This window comes from Boleophthalmus pectinirostris, unplaced genomic scaffold (genome assembly GCF_026225935.1).
Source record: "Boleophthalmus pectinirostris isolate CB_2022bp ecotype Guang Dong unplaced genomic scaffold, ASM2622593v1 HiC_scaffold_21, whole genome shotgun sequence".
NCBI lineage: Eukaryota > Metazoa > Chordata > Actinopteri > Gobiiformes > Gobiidae > Boleophthalmus > Boleophthalmus pectinirostris.
Window position 1 is genome coordinate 5,443,837 of NW_026571175.1, and position 18,555 is coordinate 5,462,391.

The 18,555-nt window shown below is 38.5% G+C and overlaps 1 protein-coding gene across 1 annotated transcript in view; it reads right to left on the reverse strand.

Moving 5' to 3' along the window:
• The window catches only part of crybg2 (crystallin beta-gamma domain containing 2), a 101,921-nt gene that overhangs the window by 18,050 nt on the left and 65,316 nt on the right, over nucleotides 1-18,555 (reverse strand). Inside the window, exon 7 of the mRNA XM_055157455.1 lies at nucleotides 3,272-3,319. Coding sequence (XP_055013430.1) covers nucleotides 3,272-3,319 — 48 coding nt within the window. The remainder of the gene's footprint in view (nucleotides 1-3,271; nucleotides 3,320-18,555) is intronic.

Sequence of the window (18,555 nt, forward strand, 5' to 3'; positions counted from 1 at the left end):
AAACTATGTCGTACCTCGGTCCTCACTTTTAGACAATGTGTTGTTTTTTCTATCCAAAAAAATTAAGATTGAGTAAAACGTCATGCTGGAACTGTTAGTGCTGCACTTTACTTTTTGAAAAGTTTTGTTTACTGTTTACAAGGAATTTATTTTTTATAATATTTCATACATTTGTTGCTTATTTGAGAATACTTTACTTAACTTATTAGTATTATCAAGCAAAATTTGCATTTATTTTATATTCCCGTCTGTATAATGTTAAAACAAACTGTTGGCTTAATAAACACACAAATAAACAAGTAAATTAACCAAACCGTGACCTCAAACCCGAGGTACATTCTGAACCATGATTTTTGTTTAATAATCACTACGGGTGTAACGGTAAAGGCTGAAACCAACGGATAAGCACACTCTGGGAGAATTCAGGAGTCTAACCCACAACTCCTGTACTGAGAGGATGAGACTGGAGACAGGATAATCACTCTGCCACACACCTTACCCAATTCCTAAACCTAATTCCTGAAGCTATGATCCATATGCTTGACCTTATCCACTTCCATTTGTACATACTTTGAAATGTCAAACTCCCTGTGGTAATCTGCCCTGTGTTATTATAGTCCCAGATCTTTATGACACTCAACTTTTAAACAAAGCATTTTTATCAGTTCAGTACAGGTACGTATATTTGTGCTGTGAGATCCCCAGAGGCAGATCTAAATGTCAGCTCCTCCTCTTAAACCAGCAGTGTGAGTGAGAAGAGCTCAGTGTGCACATACAGGCTGCAGCAGGCTCGACATTTCAGTGACCCAACAAGAACTAACGGAGGTCAGGACCGGGGAAATCCAACGAGTCCATTAACCCGGATTTAAAAGGAGTGCACCTGATTTTTGCCATTTCATGTCAAATTTATCTTGTAATAAAACTGGTTTGGTCCTAGATTTGGTCCTGGTTTGTTTAGTCCGAGGTTAGTCTTGGTTTTTCTAGGCCTAGATTGGTCCAGGGTCAATCCTGGTTTAGTCCTGGTTTGTTTAGTCTAAGGTTAGTCTTGGTTTGTCTAGGCCTTGATTCAGTCCCGGTTTTAAACCTGGTTCAGTCCTGGTTTTAGACCTGGTTCAGTCCTGGTTTAGACCTGGTTCAGTCCTGGTTTTAGACCTGGTTCAGTCCTGGTTTTAGACCTGGTTCTGTCCTGGTTTTAGACCTGGTTTGTTTAGTCCGGGTTTGTTTAGTCCGGGGTTAGTCTTGTTTGTCTAGGCCTTGATTCGGTCCTGGTTCGGTCCTGGGTTTAGGTCCCCTCCCCCCCCCAACTACTTTTTTCATTGTTGTAGAGATTCAAAATTATTAATTACAGTAAATAACCTATTTTTTGATCTATGTTAGAATGTTGTTGGAATTCTTGGAAAAACTCTGTTCCACCTTGTGATATGTCATATCATATGTGGTAATACAGGAGGGGCTCCACTGTGTTTTTTAAACTCCATACACGTTCACTAGAAACATTTGGCTGATTTTAGAACTGGAATTGATCATCTCTACTGAAAAAATAAATAAATAAAAATCCGAGCTTTGACTAATAATACAGGATTACTCAAACGTGTGAATAAAGCAAAACACAACTCCAGGTCTGTTTTTGAGGAGGTAAAATCATTATAACTTCTATAAGTAAATTCTGTGTAATATAGGACCTTTAAAGTACACATTTTTATGTTTTTCTGATTCTGACTTTTGGTTTGGTGGGCCAGTACCTGTGGTCAGTATTTATCACAGTTTTACATCAGTTAAGTGGAAGTTTGTGGGAATATACCAAGAAGAAAAGTACAAAAATATAAGAACAATTTACGGATAAGGAAGGTTTTTTCTGCTAAATTAAATCAGCCTTTAACAAAATAAAGGTGTTCCCATTTATTTGTATTAGTCTAATCATAACTATTGTGCGTTAAGCCGTCTTCAACATCACAGTAGCTAGGTAACAATTATGGAATTACCACTAACCAGGAAACAACATTTAAATATAATGTCAGCTATGTTTCAGTGAAATGAGTAGTCTGATCTGTCATGCACCTTTTTAAATCCCAGCCCTTCTACATGTGTCTAGACCATACAGGGTGTGAAACTTAAATCAAAATTTACAACTTGCATTTTTTGTTTTCAAAGTTTTGTTTATCGTCTTAGTCTGGGCCATAATTCACGTTTGTCACACTTCAGTTTTGACATGTGAGCGGCAGGCTTCTAGCACCGGGTGCCTGTTTACATAGTGAAATCTCAGCTCATTCCTGAGGCTTTGGAGATGTGGTCCATCAGGTCCTGCCTCATGGTTTAAGGTTTAGTCACAGTGGCACTAAACAAGGTAATCCGACATTGTTTAATAAGTGAGACATAAGCGTGTGTAAAGTCATATATTGCAGTAGTTAAGCTTTGTAAACATTGTAAAAGCTAAGAAAACTTAAAAGAACATATGGGAGATTCTGATTTTAAATTTCATAAACTTGGCCTAACTGTGTCCCGAGATACAAGGTAAACATTTTCAAATCAAATATAGCTTTCACTGATAACCATTGCAATGCTGATTTATTCTTAATACTTAAAACATGATGGCCAAGTGGCTTATGTGAGCACCTGCAGACAGAATCCATGACTTAAACTGCGATGCCGGACTAAACCAGGACTAAACCAGGACTATTCTCGGTCTCAGTCCCGGTCTCAGTCCCTGTCCCGGTCCCGGTCCCGGTCCCAGTCCCAGTCCCAGTCCCGGTCCCAATCATCCAACAGTCTATGCGGGCGCACCTCCTGGCTGTTCCAACACTCAGTCCTGATTTAGTCCTGATTTAGTCCTGGTTCAGTTCAATCTGGTTCAGTCCTGGTTCAGTCCTGGTTCAGTCCTGGTTCAGTCCTGGTTCAGTCCTGGTTCAGTCCTGGTTCAGTCCGGCATCGCAGTTTAAGACACGGAAACGGGAAACGGCCGTTCATCAGTTTTTTCCATTATTTATTTAAACACAAAATCGAAAACTGAAAAAAACTATTCCTTATCCGATTTTTCATTTTGGTTATGGAGACAAATAATGAAGAAAATAGTTGTTTTTTCATTTTCTAATTTTTGGTTTTATTTTGAAAAACTAATGAACAAATGATACACGGATTTCTGTGTTCTCTATGTGCAGGTTAAGGCTCTGGCAACACATGATCAGATGTGATTGTACACAGCAGTAAGAGCCCAGGTCACATACAGTTATTTATATTTGTAGCATAATAGATTTTAAAATAAGATGATAGTTACCTTTCCGGGCCGAGGGTTGAGCTTCCCGTGTTCCTTCTCCTTTGTGAGCTGTGGAGACAAAAACACATGAATTCACTATTACACATTTCAGCTGAAGCAGTGTAATCAGTTTACATGAACGTCCCGGTCCAGTCCCATTTTGCCCTAATTTAAGCTCCCATTTTAGTCCTTGCGTTTTTTTCTGTATGTTGTGATTCGAATGAGTGATTAAATAAAAATACCCAGTTAAATTAAAACTAATATCAAAATGTGATACTCAAAAAATGATGTAAACAAAATCACTGAAAAATGGGAGTGTTTTCTGAGTAGTTTGAGAAAGAAAGATACTACTAATACTGTGTTTAAATTCTATTGTTTAACAATGTTTTATTACCATTGTGGAATCAAAATTGGCTTCACACCCTTTCCTTAGGTAGTTACATTACTAATGAGATACAATTAAAATGACTCAAGTCTGGCTTTAGCTCAAGTTACTTCAGTGGAGTACACAAATAAGATCCTCAAGTCATCTGTCCATGTCAGTGTCATGACCAAAAGTATTTTGTTAATATGCAAATCAGACCAGTCATGTCTGGAGAGTGACGTGCAGACATGCGAATACATGTGCTACAATGCATGATAAGACACAATGTGGTACAAAGGAACGTTTCTGGTGTTACTACAGAAACTGAAATCTTTTGTCCACAAATCAGACGGACCATAATTACGATGTCTTGATGTTAAAGGAGGTATGTGTCTATGGTACAGAGGAGGGACAGCAAAAACATTTGACATGTAAATACCAAAAAATACAAAATCTTCAGCTCACTCATTCACCAATTAAATAAATCCCTATAATCTAAATACAATAATTAGTTGACTCATACAAAGACAGATTCATTGACTAAGCGACTAAATGCCTATCCCTTTTTTTTAATGGTGAAAGGTACCGTATTTTCCGGGCTATTAGGCTGGTTATTAGGCGCGCTCTTAAGCCTCCAACCCCATCAAAAAACAACCGCACCCCGCAATGCAGAGCGCCCTATACACGAATCCACTCGGGTGTCTCAGCACGACTTCAGTAAACTACAAAGCCGCACCACCCGCAGCGCACGCAAACACACACGGAGCAGACGGCGACTGTGCAGCGGAAAACACCCGCAGACACACTCATCACTCCACGCCGACGAGGAACGGAACAGAGGAATGAACCGAAAAAGCGAGTGCAATGTGCCACTTCTAGACACAACTGAGTCACTGCGAACACGCCAACAATCCAGCGGTCCCAGACAGCACCCTCCCTACACGTCACAACTGAACAAAGCCCAAAGTCACCGTGAACGCCACAAACAAAGTCCGACTGAGCCATTTAACTGTTGTGTTTCATTTAAAGTCCGGTGCGGTTTATTAGTGGAAAAAAGTTCGAAAATAGACCATATGATGACAGTGCGCCTTATAATCCAGAGCACCTAATAGCCCAGAAAATACGGTAATGAAGTAAAAGTAATAAAGTACTGTACGTAAGTAAACATTTTAGGTATCCGTTCTTTACTTTAAAATGTACAGTGTATACTTTTTACTTTTCCTTCACTACATTAGAGAGACTGTACTTTCTACTCCACTACATTTTTTAACTGGACTGAAAAGTAAAAGTATTTTTTATTATTGTGCTGAAAAGGCTGAGAGTTCATTTTGAACACATTCTTAGTTTGAGCAAAAAAAGTATACAAAAAAAAAAAAGAAAATTCAGTACAAATCTGTATCAAAATCACTAACATTTGAAGCTTTATTAGATCTTAAAATATCAGCTAACTACTTTTACTTTTTACTCTTCAATGACATTTTTAAACAGGTACCTTTTATTTTTACTTGAGAATGCTTTTACTTACGGCTTTTACTTCAAGTTTTTTCATGTGACTTTTAATTTTACTTGAGAATATTTTGACTCCAGTATCTGTACTTTTACTTAAGTTACAAAATCAACTATTTCTTCCACCACTGTCCCTTTTTTATATTGCATTGCCCTACTCGAAAATATGTAGAATGCCAACGTTAAAACTATTATGATTTGTCTCAAGTCCTCTGTGATAAGTTGTCATGTTGAAAAGTATGATGCAATTTAGTTTCAATATGCAAAGGTATTATCTCAAACATATGTGTGTTCAGAAACGTAGCACACAGATTCCACGTGTTTATTATTACCACTGTGGAATGAAAATTGGTTTCACACCTGTTTCTTATATAGTTGTATTATTAATAAACTACAATTAAAATGACTAAGGCTATGTTCAGAGTACAGCCTTAAGTGACTAAAATTTTTTTGCCCCTTTACGACGTGTGTCTGATCTTTTAATGACAGTTTGAACGACACACCCAGACCACTTGGATATGTGCTCCTAAAACCGACACATATCCGATCTTTGAGATGAGACTTCAGTCTGAACGGCCAGGTCACAATCATCCAAACTACACGTCAGGTTCAGAGTCTAGTCGATGGAGGGAAAGCAAGGTTAACGAGTTGATTAATATTTGGGGGGATCGCTGTATTCAGGCCAAATTGAAGAGGTCTTATCGGAACCGGGCGGTTTTTGAAATGATTGCCAAAGAAATGTCCGAGCGTGGCTACAGGCGGTCCTGGCTCCAGTGTCAACGGAAAATAAAGACTCTGCGTGCCAAATACAAGGAGGTTAAAGATTCAAACAAACGAAGCAGCTATGGACGTGCAACCTGTCCATTTTACGAAAAACTGGACCATATTTTAGGTGACAAACCCAGCGTTTAGGCGACTTCCGTAAACACTGAGCATGCTCGCTGTGTGTGATGTCGTCCTGTCCTTCAATGCTCATGCAGGACACTTTTGGGGCATTTAAAGTTCACACTGGAGATCCAATACAAGTCGGGTTTAACTGGAAATGTGAACGACCTCACAAAAAAAACTGATTTCACAAAAAAATCTGAATTGAGCATTAAGCCCCGCAGTCTGAATGTAGCCTTAAGCCTAGCTTTAGCTCAAGTTACACCAGTGGGATATGCAAATATCCTTAAGTCATCTGTCAGTGTATCAGTGTGATTTAAGACCACCTGTCAGTGCTATGCCCAAAAGCACTTTGGTAGTATGCAAATCTGTCATGTGTGTGGTGTCAGGTGCAAACATGGGAATACATGTGCTACAATGGATAATAAGACGCAAAGTGGTACAGAGGAGGGACAGTGAATAAATGGTACAGATACAGTTACTACAGAAACTGAAATCTTTTGTCCACAAATCAGACTGACCATCGCTATGATTGTGTTGATGTTAAAGGTGGTATATAGCTATGGTACAGAGGAAGGACAGCAAAAAATGTTAAATGTTAAAAATGTTAATTTTCTTTTGTCCTTTTTAAGTTCATTATTACATTCAAGATAACTTTCTGTGTCCAAAACTATATTAAAAAGGGACTGTGTCAAAAGCTCTCAAAACTATTCAGTACCCCTGTATCTGACCCAAACTGCACTCACAAGACTACACCTGCAGGGGGAGTTCATGCAAAAACTACTATTTATCCAGAAAAACTTTGAGGAAAAAAAAAATATATATATAAAAAGATTCAACTTGTGAATCACTGTGTTTAATCTGTCTTTTGATATATGATGTACATATCAAAATAAAATACTGAATATTCAGCTCACTCACTCACCAATTAAATAATCCCTATAATCATAATAAAATAATAAGTTGACTCATAGACAGATTCATTGACTAAACAACTAAATGCCTATCCCCTTTTTCAGTGGTGGAAGGTAAAGAAGTAGTAAAGTATTGCACTAAAGTAAACATTTTAGGTATGTGTTCTTTACTTTAAAATTCAAACTTTTATTTCACTACACTTAAGAGCAAATATAGTTCCTCTACATTTTTTAATAAGACTGAAAACGTCACCCACAGTGTTCAGCTGCACTCAAATGAACGGTACAGGAGTGAATTTGGAGCCAGGCTCTATATTATGAACAGGATTTTTTGATGGACAAAACAATGAAAAATAAAAACACCAGAATCACGTAGAGTGGGCTGATACAAACATTTTAAAACCAAAATGACAAGGCTCACAGCAGCAGTTACAGAGGGAGGGGCCACAATATTTCAATGTAAGTCAATGGGAGTCATTTATGGATAGAGTCTGAGTCAGACCTGCTAAAAAGGCTGAGGGTTTATTTTGAAACGATTTTAGTTTGAGCAAACAAAAATATATACAAAGAAAAACAGCTAGAAAAAAATCACTGATTCAATTGTTTCTACTGAACAAAATTCAGCACAGGTCTGTATGAAAATCATGACATTTGAAGCTTTAGAACACCTCAAAATATGCCCTTTCACTCTAAAGACTGGTTACTTTTCTCTTTAATCTTTACTTTTGTATGTAATTTTACATAACAAAATTGAGTATTTCTTCCACTGGCACATTATCATATTGTGTTGCCCTACTTAATATGTTAAAACTATTTTGATTTGGTTTAGGTCCTCTGTGATAAGTAGTCATGTGGAAAAGTGTGATGCAAGTCTTAGTATGCAAATGTGATACCGCAAACATGTTTGTTTTCACAAACCTACCGCACAGATGCCACGCGTGTTTTCGTCAAAGGAACAAAAGAGTTTAGTGACAGGAGGATTAAATGACTGGCCTAAGGTGACATCAGCTCCCAACCAGCACAAGAGTGAGAGGTCCTGTTAACATTACTGATCTTTGGTATGTACTATCATTATGTCTATAGATATAATCAGAAATCAAAGACGTTTAGTGACAGGAGGATTAAATCACTGTTTGTGCAATCGCCTACGGTGACATCGGCGCCAAAATAGCAGAGGAGTGCGAGGTTCTGTCAGCATCACAGATCCTTTGTATGCGCAACAAAGATGTCTATAGTGACTAAACATGCCAGACTAAACACGCCAGATAATAATAAAACTACAAACATACTTTAATGTAGGGCTGTATCGCCGCATGACATCAAGGTGGAACAGTGTTTTCAATTTGAGAACTTAGAACTTAGAGTAAATGTACAGGGTTTGTCCATTAAATGTTTGTCAATGAAACAAAACGCAACTCCAGGTCTGTTTGTGATGAGGAAATAAAGGTGTAACGTAGGTAAGGGTGTAAGAATAAAATCAATTCTTCCAGAGTCAGGACTAAACACGGGAAGTCAGAGTTTCAGATTCATGCAGCTAAAACCTGGAACAGTCTTCCTGAACATGTGAGACAGGCCTCTAGTTTGACGCAGTTTAAATCCAGGCTCAAAACAGTTCCGTTTAGCTGCATATGACTGAAAGGTTTTTATTCCACACTCTTCTCTCTAATTTATGTAATTAATGTCTTTCTCTCTCTTTAATTTTATGATAATTATTTATGTTTTGATTTGTTTTTATTGTGATTTTAATGTATTTCTTATTCTGTAAAGCACTTTGAAATACTTTGTGTACGAATTGTGTTATACAAATAAACTTGCCTTGCCTTCTTTGATATATCGCGATACTACATTGCACAATTCTTGAATCAATTCAAAATGTGTCTGAATCGATATATAAAAATCATATTTTTCACAGTTATATTTACTGTTCCCATGATTTAAAAATAAAATCATTAATTAATGTAATACAATTGTGTGCTTGTGAAGGTGTACATGACTATATTATCGGAAGTAAGTATTGATAAATCGCAATATATTGTCATTTGTTTTAGTATTGGGATATATCGTATTGTGACATGTATAGCTTGATACCTATCGTATCACCAGACTCATGGCAATGCACACCACTAGTGTAACGTCAGCAGTGCAGCCACTGCGACGCACCGGGGCCCTCGGCACTTTGTGTGCAAGTGACGCAAATAGTCACTGTCCATGGTAACAATGATCGCGTGTTCTCCCTCTGTGGTCGGATGTGTGTGTGTTGAGAGATGTAGGAATGCCAACTGTCACTGTGCATGCTTATAATAGTGATTGTGTGTCCTTTTTGTAGCGGTAGGCCCTATGGGAAGTGACTTTATGTTTGTCGCACAGTGATGGGTCACAATGGCGTGGGTTGGAAGGAGGGGGGGCAGCAGCACCAGACTTGCACCGGGGCCTCGCGCAACTACGCTACGTCACTGTGAGGAAAGAACATCATAACAGATCAGAAAACAGCGTCATTTGGGCCCTTTAACCACGCATAGCTGTAATTATTGTACTGAGAATAGAACATCAAGTGCTCAGTCTCCAAGTCCACGTGAGTCCCTTCACATGGGCAGGGCTCAGGTCTCGGGTGGTGGTGGCGTCGTGGCGAAACTGGTTCATGGTCAGATGGGTCAGATTTCAGCCCGTCTCCTGTTACGGAGCTCAGTCCATTCCCACATTCACCTGTGCTCTGTGGGAGAATGCATGGAGGTTTTATATATACACATACTATAGAGATATGACACTCTAGAGATAATAAAAGGTGTTGCATTACTTATGCTTCAGTCACTTAATAGCCACTTAAAAAAATAGTGACATGCAATCCACATTTGTAAAGGGCCCATATTTTGCTATTCAAAGATCTATGCTATAATGTTTCCTCGTCAAAAACATGAAACAAAACACAACTCACAGTATGTTTCTGCTGAGATAAAAACATTCAAACATGGCATAAAGCGCAGAAGAGTCAATTCTGCATAATACAGGTGCTTTAAAAAGGTGTCTTCATGGATATGTTTAGCCTAGAATGTTCCACGATAAGGCATTAAACTCATCAATTTTGCATTTATTCAAATTGTTTATACTTTTACTAACATGTATTCTAACGGTAAATAGGCTCATCTCTCCACAGATATGACCCATAAATATAGACCCTATAATGGACATAATGGGAAATGGGCATCGGCGTGATTCCAGCCCCACTGACTCTGCCTACAATTAATTTTGTACTGAAAAATCTTTGCTCCTCTTTCAGTAACTGCTGCAAAAAGCCTCATCATTTTGGTCTTGACGTGTTTGTATTAACTCACTCTACATGATCCTGATGTTTTTATTTTGCTATTTTGTACATAAATCAAGATATAAACATGAATAACAGGCCAATCTGGTGCCTTCTTTCCATGAGGTCACTAGCATAAGCAACAGGTTTGATTGACAGTGTTGCAAAGTGCTCACACTGTCGGTTTAGCAGGGGGCAGGCAGGAAGTGTTACATTTAACACCCTTGCTCCAGAGTGGTTCTTTGGTTGTTATGATACTCGTGGTTCCCAATATGGAACTCTGCTCCAAGCCTCAATGAGCTTCATTTGACTGGATCTGAATACTATGGGTGACGTCACACTCTCTTAGTACACCATTTTATACAGTCTATGCCCATAATGCTGTAACATGGCTTGGTGACATTACTTGCTTGTTTCTGTGGAGATAAGAAAGCTTAACGTTGTACTGGTGTTAAAAGATTTTTCTATTCTACATGTATTTTTATGGTGAAATCTTCATCAGTTACCATGGTGACACAACGCACACACTGGCAAATACAGGCTGTTTTTTTGTATGAAAACTCAAGAAAAAAATAACATTTGATTAAAACTACACATAAAACCTGTGATCAATACTTAGTCTGATTCATCAGCCGGTTTCGCTTCGTGGAAACCATCTGACCTTGCAGCACTAGGATTCGTTCACTCAGTTGAAGGTGGGTACTTTTTTTATTTAACCAATCGCTGCTATTTGGCCGTGACATATGTAATGCACCGAAATCCCGTAGGAAGAATGGCAATAACGTCTTTCCCTTTGATAAAATTCACCAAACATTCTCTTTGTTCCGTCTTTAAATCCTCGATCTTGGTAATCGTTGCCAACACAGAATGTCTGTCTTCGTCTACGTCCATCTCGACTGCTTTGTTTACTGTTGTGCTGTTCCACAAAATGGACCCAGACAGGTGCTTGAGTTTGACGTTATGGCTAGGGGTGTGCAAAAATATCGAAATATCAATGTATTGTATCGTTTAATGTGATGATTCAGTATCGATATCGTGAGCTGCTGTATCGATGTATATCACCAAGAGTATTTTTTGGTATATTTTATTCAATTATTTTGTTACAGAGCTACAGTTTTGTGGCTTGTTTGGAGGAAGGAAATTTATTTATGCGACACATTTGACATATTCACTTTTTTGCTGATTAAAATGTTCATGTTTGATATTAACTTTATACAAGAAGTGGTTTAAAAAAAGACTTTTAGTATCACAGCCATGAGTTAGGCTTTTTTTTTATTGAACCGCATCAAATTTATTTGAAATATATTGTATTGAATAGAAAGGTCACTGTATCGAGATATGCATCGTATCGCGGTGCCAGCCTGGCTAATCAATGCTACCTTTGATTTGCAAAAAAGTGTGGGTGTGGCTGAAAAACTGTTTGGCTGTTGGATATTTGAGAGTTGAAACTACAGCAGGTAAGCTGATTTTTACTTATCTTTCCCTAAATCAGTTCTTTGTGGTCAGATTGTGCTAAAAATAAAGATCAGATTAAAGTCTAACAAAGCCTCAGACAGAGCAGTGCCTACAGTTAACATTGCATCCTCTGGGATTGTTGATGACGTCAGCTGCAAAGTATCAATATTTTCTTGTTTGCAGGGGATGTTCCATTACCTAAATAATTGCAGGGTTTGAACATTTGATAATGGTTCCAACTCAAATTACAGTTTGTGTTTTTACAGATTGTGATAAATTGTGCAGGCTTAAGTCATTTCAATAAGAAAAGAAACAATAAAAAGAAATAAACTACTTCACAGCAAACTTTCCTCGCGGCAAACTCAAACTTCATTCCCACAGTCAATAAAGTGCAAATCTGTCTAGTAACATATGAACAACAAACAAACAAGACTTGAATCAGTGAATCGAAATCACCGCAAGTATTCGCTGTCAGCTCCACTTCAATCACAGAAACGTCAAAGCGAGGGCGTGTCCGGACCACAGAGCCAGACAGACAGATAGCTGTGAAGGGCGTGGTGGTAAGGAGTTAAAAGAGAAACTTAAAATACAGAAATAATGAGGTTCAGATAGCGCAGCCAGAGTAAACATACAGACACGCTACAAGCAAAAACCTGACCAAAGCCTTCAAAACCGCGACGCAAGTTCCAACTGATTACAAGTTCACTTTCACACCAGAATATGGCCCTTTGTGTACATAGTGTTGAACCGCTAAAGCCACTGAAAATAATCTGACATTTCAAATTCACTGTAGCTGATTTTAACGTCTTAAAAATTAGAAAAAACAATCAATTCATTTCAATTCATTTTGCAGTGGTCCAAAATGATTCCTTATGCATTCTGAGCATCTTCATTATTCACCACGATGAGTTTATAAGCGCTTTTCACAACTTTATAACTCAACGTTTTTACTAGCATGCTAACACACACTTCCTGATTCTCAGACAATACAGAGCTTTGTAACTTCTCTCTGGTGAAGAATCTACCACCTGCCTAGGAGAGGTTATAGTGGCATTAAACTTCTCTATCAACACAAAGACTACCTGTTTACAAACCATGTAGCTGTACAGGATATGCTCCACTGTGTTTTTAAACTCCATCCACCTTGATCCGTGTATCATTTGTTCATTTGTTTTTCAAAAAAAAAAAAAAAGCAAGAAAGAAAACAAAAAATATATATATTTTCTTCATTATTTGTCTCCAAAACCAAAATGAAAAAAGGGATAATGATTTGTGTTTTCAGTTTAGTGTTTAAATGAATAATGGAAAAAACTTAAACTGCGATGCCAGACTGAACCAGGACTGAACCAGGACTGAACCAGGACTGAACCAGGACGGACCCGAAGGTGCGCCTGCATACACTGTCGGGTGATCAGAACTGAGACAAGGATTGAGACTGAGGATCAGACTGGGACCAGGACTGGGACTGAGACCAGGACTGAGACCGGTTTAGTCCTTTTTTCAGCCATGGTTCAGTTTGTATACGGCGCAAAACATCGCAAACAGCCGTTATCCATTTTTTCCATTATTCATTTAAACATTAGATCGAAAACTGAAAAAACAAATTGTTATCTGTTTTTTTCATTTTGGTTTTGGAGACAAATAAAAGAAAATTGTTGTTTTTCCGTTTTCTTATTTTTGTTTTTAATTGGAAAAATTAATGAATGATACACGGATTCACCTTCACTAGAATCAGATCATTTCATCCCTAGAATTGTTCATTCTTTACTGAACTAAAGGTTGAAAGTAGCTGTTGTTAACTTGCAAACTAGTGCTTCATGACATCACGAAGTGGCACAAAGCATACAGAGCATTTTGAGCTTTGGGGATCTAGACAGACTAATAAAGGATTAAACAAACAAGTGTGAGGAGGTAACATTATAACATGGCTTAAACCTCACAAGTCAACGTTGTGTAATATTGCACCATTAAGCAAGGTCCTAATTTTCTTCCCCGACAATGGCAATAAAATGGGTGGGGTAGAAAGACACGGACCGATGCAACTATTTGGCATGAATGGGGGTTAATTATTACATAAAGTTAAGTTGCTGTACCGTTGTGTAGAGAATGGCATGAACGTAGTCCTGTATCTTTGTGTTGTATGTCTTGTATGGAGCAGTACAAAGAGGTCTGGTGTGTGCTGATTCGGGGTCAGTGGCTGGGGCTGTAACATGAGCCCGTAGAGAAGAGTACATGTGAAACTCAGGTCAGAACAAATGCGGTGTGTCTGTGGTGTCCGTGGGCATTTGGGAGGGTAAATATTTGAATGAAACTCAATTGGATAAAGCTACAATAGTGAGGGCTGATGTACTTTTGGCAAATTTAAACAAAATCCTTTGGACATATTTAAAGGCAGTATGTAACTTTAAGATAAAATAAAAGTATTAAAGTATTAAGTATTAAAGGCAGTATGTAACTTAGATAAAATAAAAGCATGTTGTTTTTATTGTTTTGTTGTGTTAACTGCACTTAAAAGCACTGAGTCTTTACTGTAAGTGAGCTTGCATCTCCGCAAATCTGACTCTTACGTGGCCTGGAGGATGGTCTTTTCCTGCTTATTTCCATGGCAATGTTGTTCCTTTGGCTATAATGTTCTAGTCAGGCTGGCGCCACCTAGTGCCTCCGCTCAATTTCATTTCTCTCCAGTGACTAGGTCAGGAATTGGGATGCACTAGACGATTTGCAAGAACCAAAGAAGTTGTAGGCCGTGCACCGGACTATCAGCGAAGAGCTGTGAAGACATGACTGAGTCCCTTTTGTGGTACAGCACAACAGTAAACAAATCAGTTGAGATGGATGTAGACGAAGACAGACATTCTGTGTTGGCAACGATTCCCCAGATCGAGGATTTAAAGCCAGAGCAAAGACAATGTTTGGTGAATTTTGGGATTTGGGAAAAGCTTAATATACCAGTTAGCCCCGTTAGCGGTGCATTACATAAGTCACGACCAAATAGCAGCGATTGGTTAAATAAAAAAAGTACCCACTTATTGTCGAGCGAACAAATCCTAATGCTGCAGGTTAGACGTTTTCCCACAAAGGAGAATGTTTCAATGTATGGCTTTAACTTTCTATTTGTGTGGAATCATGCAGGTGACAGGCCACCTCCAGAATGTTCCACAATGCTGTTTTAAGGCAAAGCAATGACATGACAAGCAGTGGGGGCCTTCATACCAGAAAAGTAACATAATGCACCTTAAAAGATATATTGTGCTTGTGTCTGATATAGAGTTATAATCTATGACACCCGTGAGTGATTCTAGATTCTAGATTGCTCAAACATGCACAAATCACTCCAAATACAACTCCGCCAGAGTATAATATAGCATGGTTAAAAGCTGATTCTGCAGAACAGATCTGCTTTAATTTGCTCTTTTGATTGATATGTCATCACATAAACAACTTGTTGCACTCGATTAGGAGTTTAACAGTCTAAAGGTTTTAAAGCAGGCGGTGCCTGGATCTGACAGGTGATAATCAGACAGGTAAAGACAGAGCCGCTCCTGTACGTGAGACAGGTGCAGACACGCAACAGAGACACTTTCACTGTTAAACATGGATCATTAGGGTTTATCACAAACCAGAGGCCCATTACACAGCGGTTCACCAACAACTTCAGAGAGCGACAACTCTGACTCTGGCATTTACGTATTATTTATGCTCATTTTATTAAGGGCAAGTTGTGTAGTGAGAAATAACTTTATATTTGGCTTGGAGCTTGATAAACATTAAGTCTGATCATACAACACCTGGTTTTGTTGTAGGTTGCGAGTGTAAATAATATATTAAAATAAACTACAAAGATGTTTAGAGTAGTCAAAAGCAACTTCCACAGTGAAGTACAAGTGCTGAGAGTCTAACCTAAAGCAGCTAAGTGTAAGAAAGAATAATTAACAACTGTAAGGCTTTAGAAGTAGAAGAAATATGTGACATTTTTGACACAGGAATTTGCCCTGAAATACTGACTGTTGATACAACAACATGCAAATGTTGTGAGTGAAATGTCAACAAGATGTGGGCCATATGTCAAAAAAAAAAAAAAGTCATATCATGATTATTTGAGCTTTCAGTTTGATCAGTTATCTGCCTTTAAGGTAACGGAATCCATCCAATTGGTTAAAGGTCCTATATTACACAAAACTGACTCTTGTGAGCTTTAAGACATGTTGTTAATTCCTCATAAAGATACCCGGAGTTTTGTTTCATTCACACATGTTTGAGTTACCCTTTTTTATTAGTCTATCTATATCTCCAAAGCTCAGAATGCTCTGTTCCACCATGAAGCTGTAGTATTCAGCTACTGTTTATCTTTTGTTCAGAAGAGACTGGCAATTCCAGGAAGAGAGAAGAACTCAGCATATGTTACAGCCCTAGGCCTTCAGTTCTAATTTGTTATGTGGGTTTTAAATTCTTTTGCTCACTGCCTTGATTCCTGCTGTTAGAGCTCTGGTCTGTGATTGGTGGGGTTTGTCTGCACCCACCTCACCTGCAGCCACCACCTCCTATTTAAAGAGTCTGCCATTTAGTTCTGCATCTCTTGTCATCTGTTATTCTGTGTTTTTGTTTCTGTTACTGTGACTTTGATATTGTGAGACACTCGTCCCCTTCATTAATGTGTCTCTAGTTTTGTGTCACTTGTATGTGACTTTGTACGAGACACTCGCATCATGCATGACCTTTGCATGTTGGTTCATCTGTTGCAGTCCTTTTGGTTAGTTTCTGTACAGTTAGTTTACTTTGCTTTGATTTGACCCCTTTATGTACACATTTTAGTCTGTTTTGTTAAGTTTACCTTTTACATTCCTGTTAATTAAACATTATTGAATTTATTCCATTCTCCATCTTGGTTCTTTTGTTACTTCCCCTGTCCCTAGAAGAGCTGGGTCGTAACAGCCTAAATATGCAGGTTTGTGTAAATGGAACAAAACACACCTCCAGGCATGTTTTAAATGAGGAAACAACATTATAACATAGATCAGGAAAAAGCATAATATGAGCCCTCAAAGGCTACGTTCACGTCTTCTGAACAGAAGACGTAAAAGCGGCGTCGCATCTTCACTTTATATTCCGTGTTTAGATGAGCGTTTTCAGGAGGAAATCTGCACGCATACGGTGACGCAAAAGTGTGTGGAATTCGATTGGGTACACATGCCATCTCTTTGTTTCTTGGTACTGTATGTATGTGATGTAAACGCGTACGCAACGTGAGCAGATCTGACCTGAGTTTTGCGTCTTAGGCAGTGTAAACGCTATGGCGAAGTGTATTAAACTTTTGCAATCTGGAAGGTTAGTTACGGTTGGTTTCAGATTTTTGAATTTTTAAGCCCCAAAAACATTGTCACTGTTTAAATGAAAGGCACTTCCGCAAAAATATTTAGTTGTTTTTTTTACCCGTAAGCGTTCTCGTGTAAACAGGCCCTGAATCCACCTGCTTGGTTCCATGGAAAAGTCGTTCCTGGTTATAAAATTCCACAGTATCAAACCACACCAAAATTATCTGTGGCATCTATGGAGGATAGTTTTAACTTATTTCTGTGGAAAGTTTCGCAACATTGCTTTAATAAAGAACACTGCTATTGGCTTGTGTCCACAACTTGTTTACTCAGTATCAGTGGCAAACCTGCAGTTACCGCAGGCTTAAAAGATTAAAGCCTCTTAAATGAACAAAAGTAAAGCGAATACGAGGACAGGTCCCATTTAAAGCGGCCGCAGTGGAGTGACTATTGTGTGTGCTGTTTTCACGCCGGACAAAGAGAAATCTCAGAAAGAGCTCAGAGATGTCATCACGAGCCAGTTGCGTCAACACTGGATGGGCAAGATGCAAAGGAATCTACAAGGAAGAAACTCCAGCAGACACAATTGTAGGCATTTGATTAATGTTACATCAAAGATTTGTTTACAAGATAGATAGGCTGGTTTTGTGCAGCATCAAATGAAACAGAAAACCAAGGTAGAGGTGCAAATGCAAACCGTAAAGAACAGTAAAATAAAAGCGAAGCAAACTCCGATGGCCGACGTCCAACAGCTTTTTTTATTTTTAAATAACGTTTCCGCAAAAAAAGCCTTCATCAGATCGTTAGTTTTTTTGCTTTTGGACCACAGTATAACCACAGTATATTAATGCAGTATCGCAAAGTTGTAGAATCACTATTGTTTAAACTGGGCAGGAGGACAGGTCAGATTTCTAAGATAGAGTTTCATGTTTAAAAGGGCCCATGTTATGTTATTTTCTGATCTATGTTATAATGTTGTAGCCTGATTCATCAGTCGGTTTCACTTTGTGGAAACTGTCTGACCTCGCAGCATTAGGATTCGTTCGCTCAACGTCAGGCAGGTAGTTTTTTTTTTATTTAACCAATCGCTGCTATTTGGTCATGGCATATGTAAAGCTGCTATATTAAGCTTTTCCCAAATCCCATAGCAAGAAGGGCAATAACGTCTTTCCCCTTGATAAAATTCTCTTTGTTCCGGCTTTAAATCCTCGATCTTGGGAATTGTTGCCAACACAGAATGTATGGCTCTTTGCTGATTGGCTGGTGCCCGAACTCGCATTTCCGGGTTTCTTGCAAATTGTCTAGTGTATTCTAATTCCTGAACTAGTCGCTGGAGAGAATTGAAACTGAGTGGAGATACTAGGTGGCGCCAGCCTGACTAATAATGTTGTGTCTTCATCCAAAACATGCCCGGAGTTGTGTTTTGTGCTCCACTGTGTTTTTTAAACTCCATTTACCTTCACTAGAAACATTCGGTTGGTTTCAGATTTGGAACTGCCAATCTCTACTGAACAAAATGTAAAAGATAGTCGTTAAGGCTGGTTATAATTCTGCGTAGGGCTGAGAGCTGA